Genomic DNA, 24,758 nt, shown 5'->3' on the forward strand with positions numbered 1-24,758 from the left:
TTTTGGACATTTTATAGGAAAGAAAAATGAGGTTCAGGCAGCATATGTGAAGTGGTAATGTATTTAATCCAAGCTGCTTGATTTCAAAGCTTGTGTTCTAAACTGCTATACCATTTTATCTCACTTGTCAATTCGCTGTATAAGCATCTCATATGCAGAGTGGTTAGATTGCATTCTTTTGTTTATAAACTTCTAATTTTAAATGTGTCTTCTACAGTGTTCACCAAAGTTATATTCATATTTTATTTTATCCTGTCCTGTCCTATCCTGCCCTGTCCTGTCCTTCCTTATCCTGTCTACCAGGAGGCAGTTTTGCTTCAATTGTCTTTCCTTCTTACTTGAAATTATCAGAATACCAAACATGTTACTGATAGGGGCAGAAATGGAATTTTGGGGAACCAGCTAGAATTGTAAGAAATACTAAACATGCTCTGTTAGCTGTTATTATTTTATTCTGATTAAAGAAGGCACATTCTAATTTGGTGGGCAGCTTCACTCTGGACCTGGGAGCTCACCTGGAAATTCAGCCCATACTCCTCATCTATTATCATGGAAAGATGAACAACTTTGCTGCAGAAACCAGAATTGCCAGCCCTTTGAAGACCTCTGCCCTTTTTGCATATCACTAAGCCCTTTGAAGAGCCCCAGCCCTCTGCTTACCTGTTAACTGCCCATTTGGCATACCCTTTGTATAGTTCCTCATGTAGTCTTTGTCCTCCTTTTACCCAATATAAACAGCTGGCTTATGATGGGGTACAAAGCAGATTTTTGTGGGTGACCTGCTGTTTTCCCATATTGCTGGCAATATTGGAATAAACATGCATATATGATTCAACCATATCTCTGCTTAATTGGCTCAAGTAGTGACAGGCAGCAGGGACCCATTGATTGTCCTATTACATTACTACTGTATTTGTCAATGGTTTGGTACATGTCATTCACCCTTTCCATTTTTTTCTCCTTCTATTTCTGACCAGCATCTACTCATCCTTATTACTCATTTCACCCTCTGATCTCATTAAATCCTGTACACACTGATTTATAGTCACTTGTTAGATGCCTTACTTTTAATACCTCCCAAATTAGATTACTATTGGGGGTACAGAGGAGACATGAACCATTTCAAATTCTTACTTTATTTCAAGCAGCCAGCACCCATCTAAGGGGCTATTGAATGAGGAAATAACATAGGGTGTGCTGCTGATGATAACACTATGCTAATGACTACACCGGTAGAGCAGCCATCAGCGGTAAGATAAGGAAGAGAAGAGACCTCCAGTCAATTCTTGGATATGAATGCAAAAGCATCCTGAAGAGACTGGGATTCCTTTGGTGTAAGCCTGTGACAGGATTTAGGGAATATCAAGCCAGAAAAGTCCCTCAGTCCTATCTTTTTCACAATATTAGCAGGCCCCTCTTCCAAATACAGACTGTGAAAGGCTCCAGGGCAGAGGCAGTGAAATGCCCTTCCCCAGCTTCCTGTCCCGTAAGCAGATCTGTATAAGGTGATGAGGGAACTAGCATAACAGTGATGGGGAGGAAGAGCAATGGGAACAGCAAAACATGTAAAAAAAAATTAGAGGAACAAGAGTATCTCTAGGCAGAAGAATTTAGTGGATTGGGGCTGTGACATTCTGGACAACTGAAGACATTTATAAGCAAGGCTAAAAAATAATATAAATGAAACATAGCAAAATTCTAACCCCCAAATTAATCTTTAACTTGAATGCTTTTCTGAAACAAAAAGAAAAAAACAGCAGGGTCTGCTTCCCACATATTAACTATTTTATTATTTTTTAATCTTTATTGTTGAAAGTATTACATAGGTCCTCCTTTTCCCCCCATTAACCTCTTCCAGCCCACTTCCATCCCCCCTCACCCCCAGGCCTTCACCACCCCCATTGTCTTTGTCCATGGGTTATGCATACATGCATACAGGTTCATTGGTTGATCTCTTCCCACCCATCCTCCCCTGCCTTTCCTCTGAGGACACATGTTAAGTGTTTACAACCTCTCTTTTCATGGAATCCAGGATATAGACATACTTTCCTGACCGCTGACCTAGCCCCTCATTTCTTTATGTTTTAAATGCCTTGCCCTCCGATGTGCCCATCTGAGTGAGAGAGGCAGACATAATTAAAAAACACCAGTTCAATGAGAATAAATGCTTTTTATTAGGCAGAAGCCAGATGCTCAAAGCCCTTCATAGAATTCCCATGTGCAGCTGTTGGGCTCTGGGGCGAAAGGCACCTTTTCCGGAAAACAGGAAAAGGAGCTCAGTGGTATTTGTGAGCCAGGGCAGTGGCCACACCAAGTGCCAGCTTCTGGAAGGCACCCTGCACCTGGGGGGTGAATTCCTTGCCAAAGTGGCGAGCCAGCACAATCACCAGCACGTTGCCCAGGAGCTGTGAGGAAGACACAAGAGGCATGGTCATGGTTAGCAGATGGACCAGCTTGGACTTAGAATATTCCAGCCTCTTTCCAAGCTGTGTTTTTCAAATATAAGCAGAAAGATAGTAGGATCTCTGATGTTACTATTGATGCAAATCCATCCACATCAGGCTGAATTTTTACTTGATAACATTCTTCCCTTTCTGTCTTACCCCAGAACTTAAGTTATCACTTTTATTCTTTTTAAATATATTTTTATTGATTTCAGAGAGGAAGGATGAGAGAGAGAGAGAGAGAGAGAGAGAAACACCAATGATGATAGAGAACCATCCATTGGCTGCCTCCTGCACGCCTCCCACAGGGGGTCAAGTCCACAACCCAGGCATGTGCCCTGGACCAGAATCAAACCCAGGACCCTTCAGTCTACAGGCCAATGATCTATCACTGAGCCAAACTGGCCAGGACACTATTATTCTTTAGAACCATTCAAAGAAGTAATAGCACATTTGAAAAGAAGACATAAAGGAGAGAGAGTATAGGTTATTTTAAGTGGAGTATTATTTTGTAAAAATTAAACACTCAAAATAAACAGTTTACTTCAAAAATAAAGAGAAGACATTGCAGAAAATGAAAAGAAAAGAAAAAAAGAACGAGAATAAAAAGAGGAAGCAATAGTTGTGAGCAAAGAAGGCACAAGAAACTAAATGGTTCTGTGTAGTCCTTAGGGATGTATATAAAACTATATACATTTTGAAAGGCATTAAATAATGAAATATGATAAGGTTAAAAGGAACCTGGAAGAACGGATAGGTGAAGAACCAAAGAGAAAGCCTAGAAAGTGAAAAGCAAAAAGTAGAACATCTCCTAGACTCACCTTGAAGTTCTCAGGATCCACGTGCAGCTTGTCACAATGCAGTTCACTCAGGCTAGCAAAGGTGCCCTTCAGGTTGTCGAGATTCTTCAGACCCTCGCCGAAGGAGTTCAGCACTTTCTTGCCATGGGCCTTCACCTTACTATTGCCCATCACAGCAGCGGCATTGGACAGGTCCCCAAAGGAGGTGAAGAACCTCTGAGTCCAGGGGTAGACCACCAGCAGCCTGAGGGGTGAATGCAGCACAGAGGACAGAGGGAGTGAGTGCCTGTCAGAAACTCACACACCCAGCTTCCACTCACTCTCCTTATGCCTGGATACCTACCTGCCCAGGGCCTCACCACCAACTTCATCCACATTCACCTTGCCCCACAGGCCAGAGACAGCGGCCTTCTCATCAGCAGTCAGATGCACCATGGTGGCTGTTTGTGTAGTTGCTAGTGAACACGGTTGTGTCAGAAGCAAGTGTAAGCACCAGCTAACCCTGCTCTTCTTTTATGTCCAGCCCTGGCCCCTGCCCTCCCAGCTCCTGTGAGCAGATTGGCCCAGGCCAGGGTGTGGTTCTGCAGAGTGAGGACTCAATGATGACAGTTATGCCTGTCCTTGCCAGTTCTGGCACTGGCTTGGGAGTCTGCTTTAGACCCGCAGCCCTCTCTAGGCATCTCAAAGTCCCATCCAGGAGTACAAATTGCTACTTAAAATCACCCTCCTTAAAAAATTTGCTTATATGATTTCTAGAATCACAGCCTGGTAATGTCTTAGAGTTCACCTCCTCAGTTTTCTTATTTGACAAATGAAGAATCTGAGGTCCAGAAAATTCAACTTAAGGGTATATGGATGGTTCACTCCTGTCTTCAGGATACACATATTTATAAGGACAGCATGGATGATACCTTTGCCCCAGTTCTAAGTATATCTTTCTTTACTTGGTTTGGATCATATCCTCATGGCAAGAAAATATCTACTTTGTTCATTTAAAAAAACTCATATAACCAAATAAAAATGATGATTAAAAAGTAAAATAAATATAAATCAGGAATGTTCTGTGAAATAGTTGCCCTATTAGATTTGGGGATCCACAGATAGAAACTTAGAGGTCTCTCAATGTTGTAAGACATACGGATAAGTAAAAAATCAATTACAACCCCAAATTGTCAGTAACACTGAAGGGAACAATGTGTTAAAATACTAACCAGGGACACGTAAATTTTTTCTTCCTGGACTGAACTGGGAAAGAAAATACCAGAATCTGAGAGAATAGAGAAGTGTTCTGTGACTTAAAAGAAGGGGTGGGAAAGTGGAAAGGCATTCCTGCCTTAGTGGCTGTTATTTTTTCCTTAGGCCACTAAGCATTCTGTGTGTATAATCATTTCTCTGATGCAAATTCATCACCCATGTTTTATTTGTTTAAACCTTCTTTTACTAAAATTTACTCTTTTATCTCTACAGCTTTTCTAATACCCATGCCCTGCCCCACCCATATAACCCCTGGAGCTCTTTTTTCTCATGTAATAAATTCTGTTAACTTCTCAGGCTAGGAAAGAAAGTGTAAATTTCTTCTACCTGTTATTAAAAGATACAATGAAAAGGCCTAAATTAGCAAGTAGTTCTGAGCTGGGTACAGGACCTTTGGGTTCCCCGAGGGCCTGATAATTATTTTCCCTAATTTTAATCATCACTACTTCCTATGTCCATGTGTCTCCTACCTTAGATTCTTCTCCTGATTCAGGTGCCCTGAGGTATAGAATCACCTTTCTCTTTCCTTTGCGATCACTGGCAACACATATGTAACAGAAGTCTTTCTTAAATCTTCTTTGGCCATAAATGATCTAAGGGTCACTCTTGTACCAGCAGTGGCTGCTGCCACTGTCTTCCTGGTTTCAGGACAGAAGTTGCTGCTTTCTCTCACTATTTCTACTTCAAATGACTGAAGAGTAAAACAGACTTTTCCTTTTATTACCCAAAACCCTGCAAGGACAAGGCTGCAAGTTATAATAAGACATCAAAAGCTCAGGGACATACCAGACAAAATTGAGAATGTATAAATAATAATAAATGTGGCTATGTTCAAAGCCCCAGGCTCAAATACAGATCAGCATTGAAAGGTTCTGGGAAGCTTCTTAGCCCCATTGTCACTGTTGTGAGCTTCAGTCTATCCTGGGAAGAGGTACCTCAGGATGTCTGCTTTACTTTGACTCCATACCCACTGAGCACTAACCACACACACACACACACACACACACACACACCCCTCCAAAACAGAAGCTTTTTTCCTTTACTCCATTCTGTCAAGTTAACCTAATTCCTAATGTTTTGTACCAGAATGGGCCTAGTCTGAGTATGACTAAGAGGGTAAGTATAAACTTCCTTCAAGAGAATCATGACACTCATCCAGAGGTGCATGGGTGTTTTTTTCATTTGTTTAAAAAATTGCACTCAACTAGAACATTTTGTGCATGCTCTAGTGTTCAATTCTAAATTCCCCAAGAAGACCATCTTGGCAATCTAATCTCTATTTTCCTCAGACAAGCACAGTTATTTTTTGCTTTTTTCTTCCACATGCACAATCTCTTGGTTACTTCTGTTTGGCATCCTCTCAAAAATGAAATGAAGTGAAAATACTGGTACTCCAGAAAGAGCACAATTCATAGAAACAAAGAACATAAACACAGAATAGTTTAGGAATATGGTAGTTTAACTCATTTTTAAGACACATTTTTAATTTCAGTATTGGAACTTTTAGGCCCAATCTCTTGTCTTGATTCATTGGTTAGTTCCAGAGTTGAAGGAACAAAGAGTATAGTAAGCCTTTTTGTATTTTTGTTCTTTTCATAATCATTTGGAGGAAAGAAGGATACTTTCTTTACTCCTTTCGAGACTATGACACCCACAATTTCTCTTACTCTTTTTCAATTTCTCTGAAAGTCTCTTTCTCTCGGCATATCTGATTCTTACAAGAACTTTTCTGTGATGAAGGATGTGGAAATAATCTCCCTAGCACCTTCTGGGTGTCTCTGAGTCCATGGTTGTTAAATATCCTATGCAGATATAAACAGTTCTAAGTGTCCACCATGTACAATGACCTGAGAAGAAAAATAAAAAAAATATAAAAACTTCTGCCCTCAGGCAATTCAAAATATAGTGGTAAAACCATAAACTGTAATATGTTGTCTATATCCTGATAATATACCCACAGTAATTATGAAAACACTTTCATACAAAAGGAAGCAAAAGGGTCTATTTCAGGTAGTCAAGTCTAAAATTAATTAACAAGAAATTATATAGAATTAAGGAAATGTGTACAAGTTAGAAAGTTCTAGAAATCCTTCAGAGATATCTTACTAGCTATGATTAGAAAACAAATGTCTGATCAGTGCTTTACTTTCCTAAATGCTTCCGCATTTTATATTGTATCATTAACACCCAAGGAACTCTGTGCATTGGTCTATTGGTCTATTGGTCCCAGGAGTTCTAACACAAGGAATAATTACCTACTAATTGATTGATTTCATTTAATAAATATTTCTTCACTGCCTATAGAGGAACTTTAAGCACAGTACTCATGTGGGATAGTACTAAATAGGCAGAAATGTTTATACAGCATAGAAAATTAGTGTGATGGATAAGAAATGTGAAAAATGTGGAGGGGGTTGAAAAGATTCCCTTAGGCAATTTTATAAAGTTCATTGAAGCCAGTGTCAAAAATGGTCACAAGTGATATCCAAGCATTAAACTGTGTCTGAAGGAGGTATGGGGACTAGTTTTGGAGGTGTTCTGAGACAAGTGAAAAAAGTAGGTTATTTCTTAGAGCAAGAACACCTGATGGAGTCTAGTGTTAGGGGCTACAATGTGCAGGCAAGGAACGTAGTAAAAAGGAAAACTTAAGTGTCTTGAGCATGCATTATGTCTCTAATTGAGCATATCATATTTTGAGTAGTTGTAGGAAATGGATCAGAGCATTAGCCTGAAGGCCATATCTTAGGTTTGAGGTCCCCCATAGAGCCCCTGCAATGCAGGAATCTTCTCCATATTTCAGAACTCTTTGGAAAGTCCTATGCTTTGGAGGTAGAAGTGTCAGCTTTTAATGATTGTGTGTGGTCCCCTTCCTTTTCTCATTTCCCTTGACCTCCTTGTATAAGACACAAGAGCTCCCTATACATAGATCCTCATGGATGTCCCTATACCCCCAGAGGAAAAAATAATAATAATAAAATAAGTGAAATGAATCAAGAAGTTGAGCTGAAAGTTCTTTATTAGGCAGAAGCCAGACTCTTGAGAATGGGCATTACTTCCCCAAGTTAAGAAATCAGAATCTGGAGAAAGAGAGTTTTCCAAAGGTCACCAGGACACAGGCCAGGACTCAGTGGTACTTGTGAGCCAGGGCAGTGGCCACACCAAGTGCCAGCTTCTGGAAGGCACCCTGCACCTGAGGGGTAAATTCTTTGCCAAAGTGGCGAGCCAGAACAACCACCAGCACGTTGCCCAGGAGCTGTGAGGAAGACATATACAATGATTAGTAGCTTGGCTTTGGGGAAAGTGGGCCAACAATAATTTTTTCCTGCCTACACTTAAGCCCAAGTTGATCCTCAGGTTATCCTTACCAGCATAAATGAGTAAATATTTGCATGTCTATATATAAATAAATGCATATATTTATGATAAATATTATATACATTAATAACTGATTAATTAGTGAGATGATGTACTGTCTGCAGCAACTATGCTGCCCTACTTCCTACTTCTGGTCTTTTCATCCTAAAATATTGACTTTCTTTTCCTTTCCATTGAGTATGGATGCTGTAAAGTTCAGACTATTTTTCAATTTTAAAATTATTTATTTATAGCTTCTAGAATAACAGTAAAAGTCATCTCTCCACTTTGAGGAGAGATGAGTCTTTTCATCCCCCTTATGGAGGAATTTTCTAAATGTAGAGGCAGCAGGTGAAAGTTAATATATATAATTTGAGTACTGGCTAGGGAGAAGGAAAATTGGGTGGGAAAAAAGAAAGAGGTGAAAGAATAAGACATTAGAGAAGCAGCTTGATAAAAAAAAAGTTTGTGAGACAGAAAAGAGTATTATATTGAAAGAAAAAAAATATAAAACTATATACATTTTGAAAAGCATTAAATAATGAAATATGGTAAGGTTAAAAGGAACCTGGAAGAACGGGTAGGTGAAGAACCAAAGAGAAAGCCTAGAAAGTGAAAAGCAAAAAGTAGAACATCTCCTAGACTCACCTTGAAGTTCTCAGGATCCACGTGCAGCTTGTCACAATGCAGTTCACTCAGGCTAGCAAAGGTGCCCTTCAGGTTGTCGAGATTCTTCAGACCCTCGCCGAAGGAGTTCAGCACTTTCTTGCCATGGGCCTTCACCTTACTATTGCCCATCACAGCAGCGGCATTGGACAGGTCCCCAAAGGAGGTGAAGAACCTCTGAGTCCAGGGGTAGACCACCAGCAGCCTGAGGGGTGAATGCAGCACAGAGGACAGAGGGAGTGAGTGCCTGTCAGAAACTCACACACCCAGCTTCCACTCACTCTCCTTATGCCTGGATACCTACCTGCCCAGGGCCTCACCACCAACTTCATCCACATTCACCTTGCCCCACAGGCCAGAGACAGCGGCCTTCTCATCAGCAGTCAGATGCACCATGGTGGCTGTTTGTGTAGTTGCTAGTGAACACGGTTGTGTCAGAAGCAAGTGTAAGCACCAGCTAACCCTGCTCTTCTTTTATGTCCAGCCCTGGCCCCTGCCCTCCCAGCTCCTGTGAGCAGATTGGCCCAGGCCAGGGTGTGGTTCTGCAGAGTGAGGACTCAATGATGACAGTTATGCCTGTCCTTGCCAGTTCTGGCACTGGCTTGGGAGTCTGCTTTAGACCCGCAGCCCTCTCTCTAGGCACCTCCCAGCTCCTTTGAGCAGATTAGTCCAGGATACTCAGACTTTCACTGGTTTGTGAGAATATGTGGGAATATTCATTCTCAATTCCCTTCACCTGGCCTTCTAAGTCTTTTGTATCTTGACTCTTACCCTATACTCATCTCCTAACCTCATCTCCTTTGGCAGTTGGTTCTACAAATATACTCCTAGCCTCATTCATGAATAAACATTTTAATCTGATATGGTGAGGTGTATCTTAGTGTTTAATTTATCCAGTTATTTCATTTTGTAGATAAGAAAATTAAGTCCTAGAAAGCAAAAATTTAATCAAGTAGACTCTTTATGGAGCTTTTCTTTGTCTCTAGAGATATTTCCAAGTGGGTGAAATGGATAAATATTTTGCCATAATTTTAATTTGCCTTTTTCCTGCTACTTGGGTAAATACAGTTAAAACACTATTTTTTCCATTTCTTCCTTCAAATGAATGCCCATTAGAATAATGAAAAATAATAAACATTGTTTCTCTACCAACTACTGAAATAGATTTGGGAGCATAAATTATAATGGAGGAAATCTAATAAAGAAAAATATCTGATACCTAGAACATAATTGTTTAAAATGTTGATCTGCCAGCTGGCTTGGCTAAGTGGTTGAGCATCAACCTATGAACCAGGAGGTCACAGTTTGATTATTGGTCAGGGCACATGCCTGGGTTGCAGGTTCCATCCCCAGTGAAGGGCATATAGGAGGCATCCAATCAATGATTCTCTCTCATCATTGATGTTTCTATCTCTCTCTCCCTCTCCCTTCTTCTCTGAAATCAATAAAAATATATATTTTAAAAATACTTATGATCTGACTAAAGTAAGAATGCAGATAAATTGAAAAGAAAGGAAAGGAAAGATTTACCTTATTCAGCCAGATTAAGCCTGAAGCCTGATAGGGGTCAGGGAAAGAAATTCCAGTGGAGAAATTTCTCCAGCTATGCTCTCAAAGAAAAATAAAATGGAAAGCAGGTAGAAAGGAGGAAGGAAGAAACCAATTCAAAGGAAGAGAATGAAATTAAAGGTAAAAAGAAGAGAAAATAATATAAAGTCTGGATGGAGTATCTCAGTGGTTGAACATTGACCTATGAACCAAGAGGTCACAGTTCAATTCCCAGTCAGGGCACATGCCTGGGTTGTGGGCTCAGTACCCTGTAGTGGGTGTGCAGGAGGGAGCTGGTCAATGATTCTCTCTCATCATTGATATTTCTATCTCTCTCCCCCTTTCCTTTCTTCTCTGAAATCAATAAAAATATATATTTTTAAAAATGTTTAAAAGTAACCACACAATAATTCAAACTACATGATTTTTATATAAAAATGTGAACAGTGTGACTATAATTCAGATCATAAGGGGAGAGGACTATATGATAGAAGGGTACAGAGGAGCCATAAATGATCTTTAAATTCAGTTACAGAACATTTTTCTTTAACCTTAAGCTGGGAAAAAAAAGTTTGAAAATTTCAAGGAAGGGGGTGGCATGATTTGATTTGTATTTTTTAAGAATAATTCTGGCCATGGCTGGTGTGGCTTAGTTGGTTAGAGCATCATCCCATTCATATGAGGGATCAGGTGTTTGATTCCGGTCAGGGCACATGCCCAGGTTGTAGGTTCTGTCCCTGGTCAGAGCAAGTATGGGAGGCAATCAATCTATGTTTCTCTCTCACATTTCTCTCTCCCTCTCTCCATCTTTCTCTCTCCCCCCCCCCCCCCCCCCCCCCCCCCGCTCCCCTCTCTCTCTTTCTCTCAAATCAATGCAAAACTTATCCTCAGGTGAGGATTACAAACAAAACAAAACAAAAAAATTATTCTGGCTTCAGTGTATAAATGGATTTTAGGGGTAGAATAAGTAAGAGACAAATAGGATGGTATTGTAGTAAAGGAGGGAAGTAAAAAATGTCATCTGTATTTTTAGGCTTAAGCAATGAATGATGTATTAGTTGCTGAAGTGAGGTACGAAAGAAGAAGGCTAAGTTAGCAGGAATAAGTTAGCAAGAGATCAGGGGTTCAGTCTTGGACATGACATACTATATTTGATGTGCTCCGGAACAATCCAAAATTGGATGTGAAGCACATAGTTAGATTTATGGGTCTTGAGCTCAGATAAAATACAATCAGGTTAAGAATACACAGTGAAACAGGGCACAGAGGCACACATCATAATACATCGTATAAATCAAGGGTGGGGAACTTTTTTTTTTTCTGCCTAGGGACATTTGGGTAGTTATAATACCATTTGTGGGCCAAACAAAATTACTAACTTAAAAATTAGCCTGCTACATTTGGTCAAACATTTATTTAACTTGCCCTTAATGTTTGGCAGGGCCAGACCAAATGATTTCTGGGGCCTTATATGGCCTGCAGGCCAGATGTTCCCCACTCCTGGTATAAACCATCACCACTACCTTTCAAAAATGACAGACAATGCAGCCTATAAATACCTCCTTGAGAACTTGGAATGTATTTGTGAAATTAGAACCATTATCACATTTTACAAACCAAGAAATTTTAAATAATACTTTGCAAGTCAATGGGGATGTAATTTGATCTTTATTCATTATACCCAAAAGCCCTGAATCTTCACTTCTATGCCAAGGACCTGGGTACAGGAATTTTTAAATTAAAAATAATGTTTATACTCCCCAGTGACCAGACATTATATAACTTAATACGTGATCATCCCAATAAATCCCACACCCATCCAACACCATGCCTAGTTATTAGAATATTATTGACTATATATCCTATGCTATACTTTGCATCCCTATAACTATTCTGTAACAACCAATTTCCCTCCTCCTCCTCCTCCTCCTCCTCCTCCTCCTCCTCCTCCTCCTCCTCCTCCTCCTCCTCCTCCTCCTCCTCCTCCTCCTCCTCCTCCTCCTCCTCCTCCTCCTCCTCCTCCTCCTCCTCCTCCTCCTCCTCCTCCTCCTCCTCCTCCTCCTCCTCCTCCTCCTCCTCCTCCTCCTCCTCCTCCTCCTCCTCCTCCTCCTCCTCCTCCTCCTCCTCCTCCTCCTCCTCCTCCTCCTCCTCCCTCATTAATCTTTATTGTTGAGATTATTACAGATGTCCCTCTTTTTTCCCCCATCGCTCCCCTCTACCCAGTTTCCACCCCACCCCAGGCCCTTACCACCCTATTGTTTGTGTCCATAGGTAATGCATACATGCATATAAGATCTTTGTCTAATATCTTCTTGCACCCCCCCACACCCCCTTCCCTCTGAGAATCATTAGTCTGTTTCATTTCCATACCCCTGATTCTATTCCATTCACCAGTTTATTCTGTTCATCAGATTTTTTATTCATTGGATTTTTAGATTCACTTGTTGATAGATATGTATTTGTCATCACTTTATTGTTCATAATTTTTTATCTTTACCTTTTTCTTTTTCTTCCTCTTCTTAAAGAATACCCTTCAGCATTTCATATAATACTGGTTTGGTGGTGATGAACTCCTTTAGCTTTTTCTTCTCTGTGAAGCTCTTTATCTGACCTTCAATTCTAAATGATAGCTTTTCTGTGTAGAGGAATCTTGGTTGTAGGTTCTTGCTATTCATCACTTTGACATGTTTCTTTGTCTCCGAATTTTGGCTGCTTCCCTGTGTTTGTTTCTATGTACGTATTGGGTAGCTGCTAAGTCTCCTTGAGTTGATAGAGACTGTGTAGTAGGTGTCCTATAGGGCCCAGTGGCTCAGCCTCCCCAGTCATCTGAGGTGAACACTCTTGGTGCACCCGTTTGTGAGCTGTGTGCAGTTTTGTTGTAGTTGAGCCTTGATTGCTGTTGGTGTCACTGGGAGGAATTGACCTCCAGGCCAATTGGCTGTGGGGACCAGCTCGACTACAGTGGGAGAGCTGCTGTGCAGGAGACACCTTTATGGACCAGAACTTGCTTCGTGGGGCTTTGGTGCTCACTGAGTCTGCTCCTTGAGTGTGTCACTTATGGATATGAAGAGTTGAAATCTGGTATGGTCTCACACTGACCACTGGGTACACTGGCTCTTGGGTTTCCAGGGAGGTGCCAAGTCAGCCACTGCCTGGGGCCACCCAGCAGGAGCTACAGAGAGATCTAAAGATTCCTTCTCTTTGTATCAGGTTTGGAAGTGCCCAGAAGAGGCCCATCTGTGAAGCAAGGCAGGCTGGTGCTGGTGCTGGCCTTGGGCCTTTTATTGATAGGTTTGGCGATCCCTGACCCAGCTGCAACTTGTTTGACAGGTTTTAGACTGAGAAAGTATAGGTCATTCATATGCAAAAGCCACTGTGCACAGCTTGGGTGGTGTTGTAAATTGGGTGGGGCGGAGTCTCAGGGAATCACCAGAGCAGAGCAAAAAGAAATGGCTACCAGTCAGCCCAGCACCAAGGAGGTCCCAGCATGGGAACAATGACTGCTGGGAGCACCTCCATCTGGAAGGAAGCTGCCCCCGAGTTCCTGCCCCAATGCCAGACAGTCCAGTTTCTCCCGTATGTGTCTGGGTCCCCCAGAGCCTCGTCTGGCACTAGAGCTGAGAGCAAGCAGGAGCTTATAAATTCAGTTCGTGGTGCTGGCCTTTTAAGAGGAGCAGCTGGGTTTCCAGCAGTCTGTGTGTCACTGAGCCCCAATCCGCTCTGGTTTTTACAGTCCGTATTTCTTATTGCCTGTAGGGCCTTCTTTCCCCATCTCTGGGACCCTGGGCTGGGCGTCTGGTGTAGGGCTGGGACCCCTCACTCCTCTGGCAGCCTCCCTTGAGATTAAAAAAGCACACACCTGGGTGCCAGACCAGCCCATTCTGCACCTCTGCACCTCCTACCAGTCTCAGTGTGCTTTCTTCTTTACCTCTCTAGTTGTAGTCCTTCCACTCAGCCAGACTTCCGTGGTTCTGGATGATAGTTGTTCTGTATTTTAGTTGTAATTTTTATGTGGTTGTGGGAGGCAGAAAGTACAGGCATTCACCTATGCTGTCATCTTGGTTCTTCTCTCCAATTTGTACTTCTCAATCCCTTCACCTTTTTAGGCCCCCAACCTCCCTTCTATTTAGCAGCCAACAAAAATGTCTCTGTATCTATTTTACTTGTTCATTTTGTTAGTAGATTCAATTGTTGATAGATATGTATTAATTGCCATTTTATTGTTCATGTTTTTTGATTTCTTCTTCTTCTTCTTCTTCTTCTTCTTCTTCTTCCTCTTCTTTTCAATAAGACCCTTTAACATTTCATATACTTTTTGTTTGATGGAGATGAACTCCTTTAGGGTACAGGAATTTGAAGTGATTTCTACAAAAGTTGTTGTGCTCAGAGCCAGATCCAACCAAGAGACTTATAGGCATTTTCTGTTTTGTCAATAGATTTTCTTCTTTTCATTCACCAGACAGGAAACCTGGCTTTCATTTGTGACTTCTCCATTCTTTATTTTACTATGTATTAAGTTCTATGGAATATTTGCTACAATGGTTCCTTACTTATTTTTTCTTAGTTTCATTGTGTTTGCAAGTTCATTCTTCTACCTATCACTTCACTATAATCACAGCAAACACTGATGGCTATGCTCAAGATAGGTGCTATGTTTTAAATAATATAACCACATGTGGATCAGTTTTCCACAAATTCCATATTTTTATGTCCCTCTCCTTTATAACATGGCTCTTGACTGGGTCTGTGTGAAGCTCCAACTTCACTGCATTACAATTGATAAAAATGTTTCTTATGTTAAATGGAAATGAACAATAGCTTAAAAAGAGTTCTATTATTAATTTATACAAATAACTAGAGCCCTGGTGCATGAAATTTGCCCCTAACTGCCCTCCCCCCCCCCCCCCCACAGGTCTGGTCGCCCCTTACTGCCCCATCTGCCAGCCTGGTCATCCCCAACTGCCCCCCTCTGCTGGCCTTGTCACCCCTAATTGCCCCCCTTACTAGCCTGGTTGTCCCTCACTGCCCCCCCTACAGACCTGGTCACCCCCAACTGCCCCCTGCCAGCTTGGTTGCCCCCAACTGCACCCCCTGCTGGCCTGGTGGCCCCATGCAGCCTGCTGTTGGGTCGTTTGGTTGTCCCTCACTAACCCCCCACTGCTGGCCTGGTTGCCCCACACAGTCTGCTGTTGGGTCGTCCATCTGGCTGTTTTGGTCGTGACTGCCCCTGGCATTTTATATATTAGGATAGCATATATGGGACCCATACTAAGTCCTAGCATGCCCTACTCACAATCAACTATTGCATTGTATGTCTTAAGAGTACCTTTATTATCTTCCTTTTTCTAAAGACATTGTCCAGTTCAAGAACCTACTTTCATTCCTAGAAGTAACTGCTCCATTGGAGCCACTCTTATCTTGTAGAGCCTCATAAGAGTTTCTTCTCTATTATCCCCAAACTACCAATCTAATACTCTCATTATCATAAGAGTGCTTTATTTTAGCTGAATCAACATAAAAGACAAACAGAAAGAAAAGACAAGGATATTCTTTATAAGGCATAATTTTTATTTTATTTTTATCATATAGGAGTTAAGTCTAGAGGAAAAGGCATTGATCCCATTTTTCAGGAGGTGGACTCTTGGAATACAGGACCTTCTGGTAGGCACTCACAGAGTTGGACAGGTGACTCAGTGGTACTTGTAGGCCAGAGCATTAGCCACAGCAGTTGTCAGCTTCTGCCAGGCAGCCTGCATCTGGGGGGTAAACTCCCTGCCGAACTGTGTTGCCAAGACAATCAATATCATATTGCCTAGGAGCTGGGGAGAGATTGGGGATAAAAAGAAATTAGCATATTGTAAACAGAAGACCAAAATATAGACAGTACCCATTTCCTTTCTGATAAGAGTTTGAGCAACTTTAAGGGTCATGATCCCACACAAGTGCATCATTATGGGCTTGATGTTGGCTTCAGTTCCCAATTGTGTACTGCTATTGGGTTTAATGCTTCTCTTATTTGTCCTGCCAGTTCATCACTCTAGAACATTGCTATGATATTGCTATGAAATGCTTCTTTCCTTCAGAGTATCTTTCTTTTTTATTAAAGTATGATTATAGTGCTGCAAGGTGTCTCAATATGAGCGATCTAAGTCCCCAGATATTACATATATGTAAATTATTTGCGTAATTATATGACAAAGAATGCTGTGCTGTGTATACAACAGCATTTCATCACTGCTAATAGGGGAAGTGGGAAGGAACACAGCCATCCATTGAAAAGATTGCTCTCACTTTGCCCTACTTAGTTCTGGTTCTATCATCAAGAACCATGCAGCGATATAATCATCCATATTTATAGAAAATTTAAATTAACCAAGGCAAGATGCTTTCTACCTGGCTCAATTTGTATTTTCTAAGCCAAAAACATTTAGCTGAGTTTTGGCCGCTGCTCTTCACAACAATGCATCGTTTTTTTTGAAATATCAGACCAGTGGTCTCTCCTAGTCATAGTCATTACTTTATTTGGTCTTACTTTTAAAACTACTTAACTACCAAAATCTAACTCTTTCCTGAAATATTTATTTCTACAATTACCTATATAGGATAAGACTTAAATGCCTATGTTTCCTAATATATGCATGACACAAATAACTAAGACAAAAGAACAAAATACAAGCATGCTCAGAACTCACCTTGAAGTTCTCAGGATCCACATGCAGTCTGTCACAGTGCAGCTCACTCAGCTGAGAATAGGTGCTCTTGAGGTCATCCATATGCTTAACAGCATTTCCGAAGGAGGTCAGCACCTTCTTGCCATGGGCCCTGACCTTGGGGTTGCCCATTATCGCAGTTTCAGAGGATAAGTTGCCAAAAGTGTCAAAGAACCTCTGAGTCCAGGGGTAGACAACTAGAAGCCTATGGGATGAACACAGTCATAGACGAGATGGGAAGTCAGAATATTTAAGAGACCTGATCAATTTTTCTTTCAGAAACACTTTCTGCCTCTTTTCTCATTTCCAGTACTTACCTTCCCAGGACCTCACCTCCAGCCACCTCTACATTCACCTTGGCCCAAAGGCTAGCAACAGCAGCCTTCTCCTCAGCAGTAAAATGCACCATGGTGTCTTGGAGCTTTCTATTGATCACAGATGAGCCAGAAGCAAGTCTGTACTGCTGCTTCTCTGTCTGGCCTTTTATTCCTCATCTTTGGCCCCCAGCCCCTTGATTCTTCCAATGAAATGAGACTATTGGTCAAGGGTGCATTGTCACCAGGGGTGGGGACAAGGGAAGGTGGACATTTGTGTCACTGATAGTGTTAGGTCGCTCTATCAGAGGAATTCTGCTGTTCTTTCCCCTGCTTCTACTATGCAACTCATATCTCAAGCTCCCCACCACCACTATCCCTGGTGACCTCTAGGCTGACCATGAGGCCTGACTAAAATTAGGAATGGTAAGAATTAGAAATCTGTTGGACATTGTGTCAGGTGTTTGCAAGACATTCTGTTGTCCACCTAGGGTATGGAATAAGCCACAGTTCAAGTAGATTACCAATTTTTCTAAAGCTTAGATAAGGTTCATATTTTTATAGTTCTTGTAAACAGAACAGCCCTAATCCAGCATCAGTTTAGAAACAGGACAGGTCAGAACTGGATAATTTAGAGAAGAATTGAACATTTTCCTATTGTTGTTTGGTTCTATTAATAATATATGCACTTGTCTGTGCAAATTTATTTCACTCTGATTCTATGGACAAGTGTATCTGGCCTATACCATGTATCTACTCATTTGTGTCAGAACATACACAATCAAGTGTTGGGGGTTATGGAGGCTCCTGTGTTCAAAGAATAGCACATTAGAGGACTCCATGGAAGTGGCTTATGGATTAAGGGATTTGCTCCTAGCATATGCTGGGATCCACACACATTTGTGTGTTTAACTTTTTCTCATATCAATCAGGCAGAGGCAATCTTCAATGACAGTATGCCACACACTACTGCTGCCATGATTTAAGGTACTTTGTTCTCATGTATGTCAAACAAGCATTTTTGGGTCTTCCAGTGGGAGAGGCAAAGGCTTATTTTGCTGTTTTTCTCTCAGAGTTTATTGCTCACACATTTTGAGTTCTAGGCTTGTTTTTTTTTCTCCAATATTAATCTTACAAACAAACAAAGAAAACCTATACATGTGTTTTTACAGAGTTCAACCCAATATATTAGCGCTGAAGTTTTGTTTTTACAATAGAAATCCTTTCTGTTCACTTGATATAGTAATAGACTTTCATCACTTCAGCTTGGAAAAGACTCAGTGTGAAATGTGGAAAAGAATTACTAAGGCCAAAAGCTAGTTTACCATGACAACCTTGATTATCTGTGATCTCTCAGTGCCAAGCTCTATTGATATGAGTACTTTGGAACAGAGATATAAAAAAAAGAGTTTGAATCAATCCCAAAAAGATTTGTTTCAAGAGAAGAGGCAAATGAAAAGAAAGAAATGCAAACTTTGACCACTGCAAGGACTTTTACTTAGTTGTGGGCTTGGGCCAAAGGCCTGGCTCAGGGTATTTTCTCTCTACCGGTGCTAATGCTCACCTCCAACAGTGTATGTGCACTGAAATCCCTCAGACTCAGGGGCACCTGCAACTCTGAATGCTGGTGAGTAGCCTCCTCCTGTCTTTCCAGAAAACCAGACAGTGATTCTGGCAGTTACCTCTAACTCCTGCTTTTCTTTCACCCACTTTAGACAATCACTTACACAGACTTTTTGATTCTTTCTTGCTCATTGCTGTTCCACACTTCCAATATATTCCCATCTCCCCGCTCCATCTGTCATCTAAATGTTTATCATATCAATGCTATATCATCATCACAAACACCTAATATTTTCCAATCACTCATCTTTTATTTAAAAAAATCAAATATTTATTGAGGTTTAATCATGCCAGGTGTTTTTTCAACACTGGAAATCTTGGGAGAACAAAACAGTTGGTCAAGTCCCAGGACACTCACATTCTAGTGGGCAGAGAAGACTGACACTAATAATTAAACAAGTAAATGAATAAAGAATTTCAGATGGTGTTTTATGACAGGCAAAAAAGGCATCTGATGGCATGGTAGCAAGTGACTACAGAAAAATAATATAAGGAAAGATGTCCTAAACATATCCAAAGTGAGTCCTTAATGACAAGATTAAGCCAGGTGTAAGTAGTTTAGAGAAACAAGTTCCTGGGAGCAGGAAGAGCAAGTGAAAATCTCTGAGGCTGGAGAGAAAAAAAAATGAAAGAAAGAAGTAAGAAAAAAAACAAGAAAGAAAAAAAACTTGGAATTTCATTTAGAGAAAGGCATTACAAGGTCGGAGTAAAATACATTGAGGGAAGAGTTGGAGGAAGCAAGGATGGAGAGATGGGCACAGGTTAGAGTGGATATTATACTCTAAGGCATGAGAAATTGGTAGAGATTTGTAAACCTGATATTAGTATGGTCTCTAATCTACTCAGCACAGGAAGACTCATCTTTCTAAACATTCCTGTCCACCACTTTGCACTATTGCCTATAACAGGTATTATCATCTAGTTATACAAATACCCCTGAGATCTGTCCTTTCTAACTATTCTGTGCAATTTCTTTCATTTTCCTTTTGCTCTCACAGTGCTTATCTGAGCTCTTTCTATTTCATTTCCCCACATAAAGCCCCATCTCTATGAACAGTTTAAAGGACCTCTCTTCCTCGTAATGCTACAGCCAATGTATACACTTGGACACTCTTTCTCTCCTAGTGGCAATGCAATCAGTTTGTTGAGACAGCTTCACCACTTACACCATAAAGTTTTTAATAAAGCCCAGGAGCAGTTCTTTGGAGTTGACTTTGAAAAGAGTCATCCCTTCCTCTGACCTCCAACCCCTCCCATTCTAATCTATCCTCATAAGGGCTTATAACAAACCAGTGGCTTTTAGAAAATGTGTTTCCATAAGCAGAAAGGAATTAAAAATATATCCTGGACCTTACCATCTTAACACCTCAGTTCATTTTTTTCTTCCAGATCCCCACATTGGTAATCTGCCTCTATCCAGATCCCTTGCCTACCCTGAAATCTTTACTCGGGCCCATATAATTGTTTGGTTCTGAGGAGTTCTTGCCCTCATACCCATTTCTCCCATCAGAACTTTCCTATATCTTTAACTTGAAGAATTCCCAAGTGTATATATATTTTATGGCCCTGTTTTTTTTTTCTTGTTAAAATAACACACACACACTCACACACACATTCACAGCTCAACATATAATCCCTGGGATTCTCACACTTAATAGCTCATGATTAAAATAGAACTGAAGACAATTACAGAAGAATTCTTAGCAGAACATTCATTATTATTATTATAATTATTATCATCACTACTACCACTATTACTGCTATCATTTGAAAAATAATGTTGTTTCTTGCTTAGTCCACTTTTCAACTGGTCTTAGAATAAGAACTAACATCAGGAAGCACCTCTTTGCTTTCTCCTGTGTGCATGCCAAACAGCTCTAAAACAGAGGTGTGTTTTTTTTCTTTGACTAGTAGTCCACACAGTCATACCAGGGACCTCATTGCACTTTAAGTAAGCTTATCTCTGATTCACTGCAGTTTTTGAAAGGACACACTTACAACGTGACAGAGTCGGAGTTTCTACTAATTTTCCTCCCCTCTGTGAGTGATGTATCATCTCAGATATTATCTCATCAGAGGTTCTGAAGCTTTGGAAATCTAACTCTTTGAAACAAAGAACTGCAGATCAAATCAAATGCAAATTATGAGGTTGCATAATGGAGTCTTTAGAGCTTTTTTATATAAAGAATTATGTAATCTGCAAAAAGTAACACTTGTACTTCATTCCCAATTTGGGTGCCTTTTATTTATTTCTCTTGCCTGACTGCTCTAGCTAGGATTTCCAGGACTATGTTGAGTAAGAGTGGTGAAAGCAGATATCTCTGTCTTGTTCCTGATCTCAGAGGAAGAGCTTTCAGTTTTTCACCATTCAGTCTGACATTAGTTAAAAGTTTGTCACATATGATCTTTATTGTGTTGAATTACTTTCCTTTTCTACCCATTTTGGCAAATTTTTAAAATCATAAATGGATGTGGTATCTTAGCAAATGCTTTTTCTGCATCTTTTAAGATCATCTCATTTTTAGCCTTTTGTGTGGTATATTTCATGGCTCCAACAAAAACTATTAGAAACAGTAAACAAACACTTCCAATGGAAGAGGAACTGGTTCATTTGATATTTTCCTTCAGAGTCTGTTACTCCTGTATTTAGAGCTCCAGGAAGCTGCTTTGTTTGTTTTTCTCTGAAATAAATCCTTTACAAAATAACCCTTAAAAAATCTACTTCCATGTGTATTTACAGAGTGCTCTAAAATTTTAAGCTCAACCCAACACATTAGAGCTGAATTTCTGCTATTAGAGAAGTAATCCTGTCAGTCTACTTGACACAGTTGTGAAGCTGTTATCTGTTCTTGGGGAAATGGGGAAGACTTCATGTGAAAGACAGATAAGAATTTGAGGCAAAACCCAGAGAATTCTCTTTAAGATCAGAGATCAGTGAAGTGGAGGAAAAAAAGAGACAATCTTGAGCACAGAGGGAAATCCATTGACCCCTTGCTAAAGTATGGTGGTTGAAGCTTTGGAAATCTGGCTTATTTGCCCCTGCAGCCAGACTTGATAATCATATGAAAGAGCAGATTAAAAAGTTACCTGTGAATTTTTAATGCAGGGTACCTCTACCTTCAAATTAGTTTATCCTCTAACTTATCAGGTAGTGTGAATCTTACTTACTCCTCCTCAAACTAATGAATTCTTAAGAACCCTTATGTCTGCAAATAATCTCCCCATTATTCCAGAACCCAATGAATCAAAAATCATCTGTAACTCTTGCTTTTATCTTATATTTTTGAGGCAATACCTTCCAAAATTTCTTCTTGTCTATAACTGCCTGATCTTCCCATTTTCTCCATGTCATTGCTTCTGACATTGCATAAGTCCTCACCTTATAAGTTATTTCTTTACAAGAGACATCCATGTTTTTCAAACATTCATTCTCATGTATTCTCAAGCATTCATTCAATAACTATTTGTTTAATAAGTGCACATTATTATTGGTCCAAAATACTGGGGACTTAAGATAAATGAGGAAGAGAAAATAACTTTTTCTTTAATAATTTGTAGATGGAAGATATAGAAAATGGATAAATAAGCCATCAACAAAATAATTTCAAACAGTATTTGCTCTGAAGAAAATTAATATTAAATTTAATAAGAGAGGGGCATAATTATATCACAAGCAGTCTCTCAAAGGAGGTAGTGTTTGAACTGGGGCCAGACTATTTTTTTTTTAAAAAAAGGAATCTATCATGGAAAAATATTGGGATAGAAAGTCTGAAAGTTAGAATAGTAAATCCAAACTTCTGAGGAAGGCAAGCAAACCTGTGATATGCAAGAGATATAAATAATGGGCACATGTGGTTGATATGTACATAGTAAAGGTGAGACTGGCCTGAAGCATTGTGAGAGAAAGCATAAGCCAAATAATGTAGAACTTGTCTTTAGTGGTAGGGAGTGAAAAGCCACTAAGGAATTTTAATCCTGATAATGACATATTCTGAAAACCCTCTATATTCCTTGCTAGTTTAATATTCCAAGAATATTCTGTTCACCACAACATTACTTTGCTCAGGTGTACTTTATTGCTTACCAACAATGAGTAGTCATCCTTTCATCTATTAAAGAGCTGAGTTATCCAGCCCTGCCTGTATGCAGCTGTGTGTGTGTCCATATGTATTAATTATAAAGCTGTTTTCAATTATGTTAAACTGACAAAATCTAGGTCTAAATCCAGGCCCCTAAGGGATAAAGAATGTATCATCAACCCACCACTCCATCATCAACATCCTTGAGCCCTATTATTCAGGTTCAGAATAGTAGATGAGGGGTAAGAAAGATAAGAGGTTGATTGATTGAAAATGTACATAGCTCTCATTAGTTGACTGACTGGGTAAAAAGGTCTAGTGCCATGAATAGCCTCTGTTTACTCTGTTTAGGGGCATAATGAGAGGCCATAGAGCTTAGAAGGACCAGTGCTGTTGACAGCCTTTAACTACAATAAATCACTGGTCTCTCATCCTTATTGTGGAGACATAAGGTGAAATCAGAAGGTAATTCATAGGGAAAGTTCTGATCACTGTGTGGAGGCAAGAATTAAATTTGCCAAGAAATGACACTCAAACTTATAGAGTGTGAAGGTTCTCAAGCCTTTATATGAGAATTTGACTCAAGGACTGAAGGTCAAGTCTTCTTGAGCAAACTAGCAGTAACTCCTCCAAAAGTGATTCCATTAATGCCACTCCTACCCAAGGATCCACAGGTGAGTGCGTGGCCTCTTCTTGTTAGATTTACAGGGCTAGGAGCTTTCAGTCATCTACTATTACCTCCTTTCCTATCTACTCCAGTCAACCAGATACCATGCTTCCTCACTCTATCTTTGCTCATTCTTTACTTTTTGCAGACCTCACTGCTCTTCTTGGGTTTAGCCCACTAGAATCCATGTCTAGTCTCTGCAATTTTGAATTTACATTTGTGTGCATTAAGCATCTCCCCTCCCAGTATTATTACTTGAGTCATTTAAAATTCTAAAAAGATTTATTGTTTACTCTTTCGGATAGCAATAGTAAAAAAAAAAAAAAAAGAAAAGAAAAAGAAAAAAAGAAAAGCTAATAACTTTTTATTTATTTATTTATTTATTTATTTATTTATTTATTTATGGCCTCCCATTACTTAGTCTTTCCTAATACTCTACCTATGTGTACTCTCTCCTCTAGTTCCAGATAGACATTTTCATGCAAGTCACCAAACCCTAGCTTGCTGATTTAGACTCTGAGCCTTTGTTATTATCGTATCTCCTACATAAAGTCTTGGCCATTATTTCCCCTTAAAATTTACACAATATCTTAATTCTAACTTATTTTTGTGTATGTTATATTCAACCAGATGATAATGCACAATGATTTCATGTGTCTTAACGTTGGCTCCCCAGTAAGAAAGTGGAACCCTTCAAAAAAGTGCAGGCTATTGTTGATTAATAGAGATTTTTTCTGGAATGCTCCCAGCCATTCCTCAACCCATATTTTATCTCCAATTCTATCTCATCAGACATATGACAAGTTAAATGATTTAAAATTCACGTTAGAGTGAGTTGAAACAGTAACCCAAGCCTAGACCTGGATCCCTACAACATTTTTTTTCTTTTTAATTTTTATTAAATGTTTTGGAGTGACATTAGTTGATAAGATTATATATGTTCCAAGTACACAATTCTATAATACATTGTCTGCATGTTGCATTGTGTGCCCACTACCCAAAGTCTGAACTCTGACATGTACCACAAATCTACTTTGTTTTTTTCTTAGGCACTGCTGACCACCTCCTTCTTTCCCCTTTACATAAGATTTTGTCACACTGCATTGTAAGTGCATGCTCACGTAATTATCCATTTCCCCACCTCAGAAAATTTTAACCATCTTGCCATCCTCCCAGACACTCTAGAATCCTTCCACAATGCACACTTCTCAAAAAAGCTGTTTCTTCTTATGTCTCTCCCCACCCCTTAGCCAATGAACCTCTGCTCCTCTAACACAAGAGTAAAAGATACAATATAAA

General features: G+C 40.0%; 3 protein-coding genes across 3 annotated transcripts; all 3 read right to left on the bottom strand.

Annotated features, from left to right (window-relative positions):
- Positions 1–2,150: 2,150 nt before the first annotated feature.
- Positions 2,151–3,744, bottom strand: LOC102251274 (hemoglobin subunit beta). Its single transcript, XM_005880399.2, has 3 exons — positions 3,588–3,744; positions 3,266–3,488; positions 2,151–2,405 (listed from the first exon to the last, which is right to left on the bottom strand). Exons 1-3 carry the CDS (start codon positions 3,677–3,679, stop codon positions 2,277–2,279), a joined length of 444 nt encoding a protein of 147 aa, XP_005880461.1. The 5' UTR covers positions 3,680–3,744; the 3' UTR covers positions 2,151–2,276.
- Positions 3,745–7,496: 3,752 nt separating this feature from the next.
- On the bottom strand, positions 7,497–8,980 carry LOC102251564 (hemoglobin subunit beta). The gene is made up of 3 exons (XM_005880400.2): positions 8,823–8,980; positions 8,501–8,723; positions 7,497–7,751 (listed from the first exon to the last, which is right to left on the bottom strand). Exons 1-3 carry the CDS (start codon positions 8,912–8,914, stop codon positions 7,623–7,625), a joined length of 444 nt encoding a protein of 147 aa, XP_005880462.1. The 5' UTR covers positions 8,915–8,980; the 3' UTR covers positions 7,497–7,622.
- A 6,776-nt stretch (positions 8,981–15,756) lies between these two features.
- LOC102251866 (hemoglobin subunit epsilon-2) lies at positions 15,757–17,185 on the bottom strand. Its single transcript, XM_005880401.1, has 3 exons — positions 17,094–17,185; positions 16,759–16,981; positions 15,757–15,885 (listed from the first exon to the last, which is right to left on the bottom strand). Exons 1-3 carry the CDS (start codon positions 17,183–17,185, stop codon positions 15,757–15,759), a joined length of 444 nt encoding a protein of 147 aa, XP_005880463.1.
- Positions 17,186–24,758: the final 7,573 nt, after the last annotated feature.

This window comes from Myotis brandtii, unplaced genomic scaffold (genome assembly GCF_000412655.1).
Source record: "Myotis brandtii unplaced genomic scaffold, ASM41265v1 scaffold637, whole genome shotgun sequence".
Classification (NCBI taxonomy): Eukaryota; Metazoa; Chordata; class Mammalia; order Chiroptera; family Vespertilionidae; genus Myotis; species Myotis brandtii.

Coding starts and splice junctions, on each gene's coding strand:
- LOC102251564 (XM_005880400.2), bottom strand. CDS start 8,914: ATGGTGCATCTGACTGCTGATGAGAAGGCCGCTGTCTCTGGCCTGTGG. Junction 8,724..8,822: donor GGTGGTGAGGCCCTGGGCAG/GTAGGTATCCAG, acceptor TTCACCCCTCAG/GCTGCTGGTGGTCTACCCCT. Junction 7,752..8,500: donor TGGATCCTGAGAACTTCAAG/GTGAGTCTAGGA, acceptor TCTTCCTCACAG/CTCCTGGGCAACGTGCTGGT.
- LOC102251274 (XM_005880399.2), bottom strand. CDS start 3,679: ATGGTGCATCTGACTGCTGATGAGAAGGCCGCTGTCTCTGGCCTGTGG. Junction 3,489..3,587: donor GGTGGTGAGGCCCTGGGCAG/GTAGGTATCCAG, acceptor TTCACCCCTCAG/GCTGCTGGTGGTCTACCCCT. Junction 2,406..3,265: donor TGGATCCTGAGAACTTCAAG/GTGAGTCTAGGA, acceptor TCTTCCTCACAG/CTCCTGGGCAACGTGCTGGT.
- LOC102251866 (XM_005880401.1), bottom strand. CDS start 17,185: ATGGTGCATTTTACTGCTGAGGAGAAGGCTGCTGTTGCTAGCCTTTGG. Junction 16,982..17,093: donor GGAGGTGAGGTCCTGGGAAG/GTAAGTACTGGA, acceptor TTCATCCCATAG/GCTTCTAGTTGTCTACCCCT. Junction 15,886..16,758: donor TGGATCCTGAGAACTTCAAG/GTGAGTTCTGAG, acceptor ATCTCTCCCCAG/CTCCTAGGCAATATGATATT.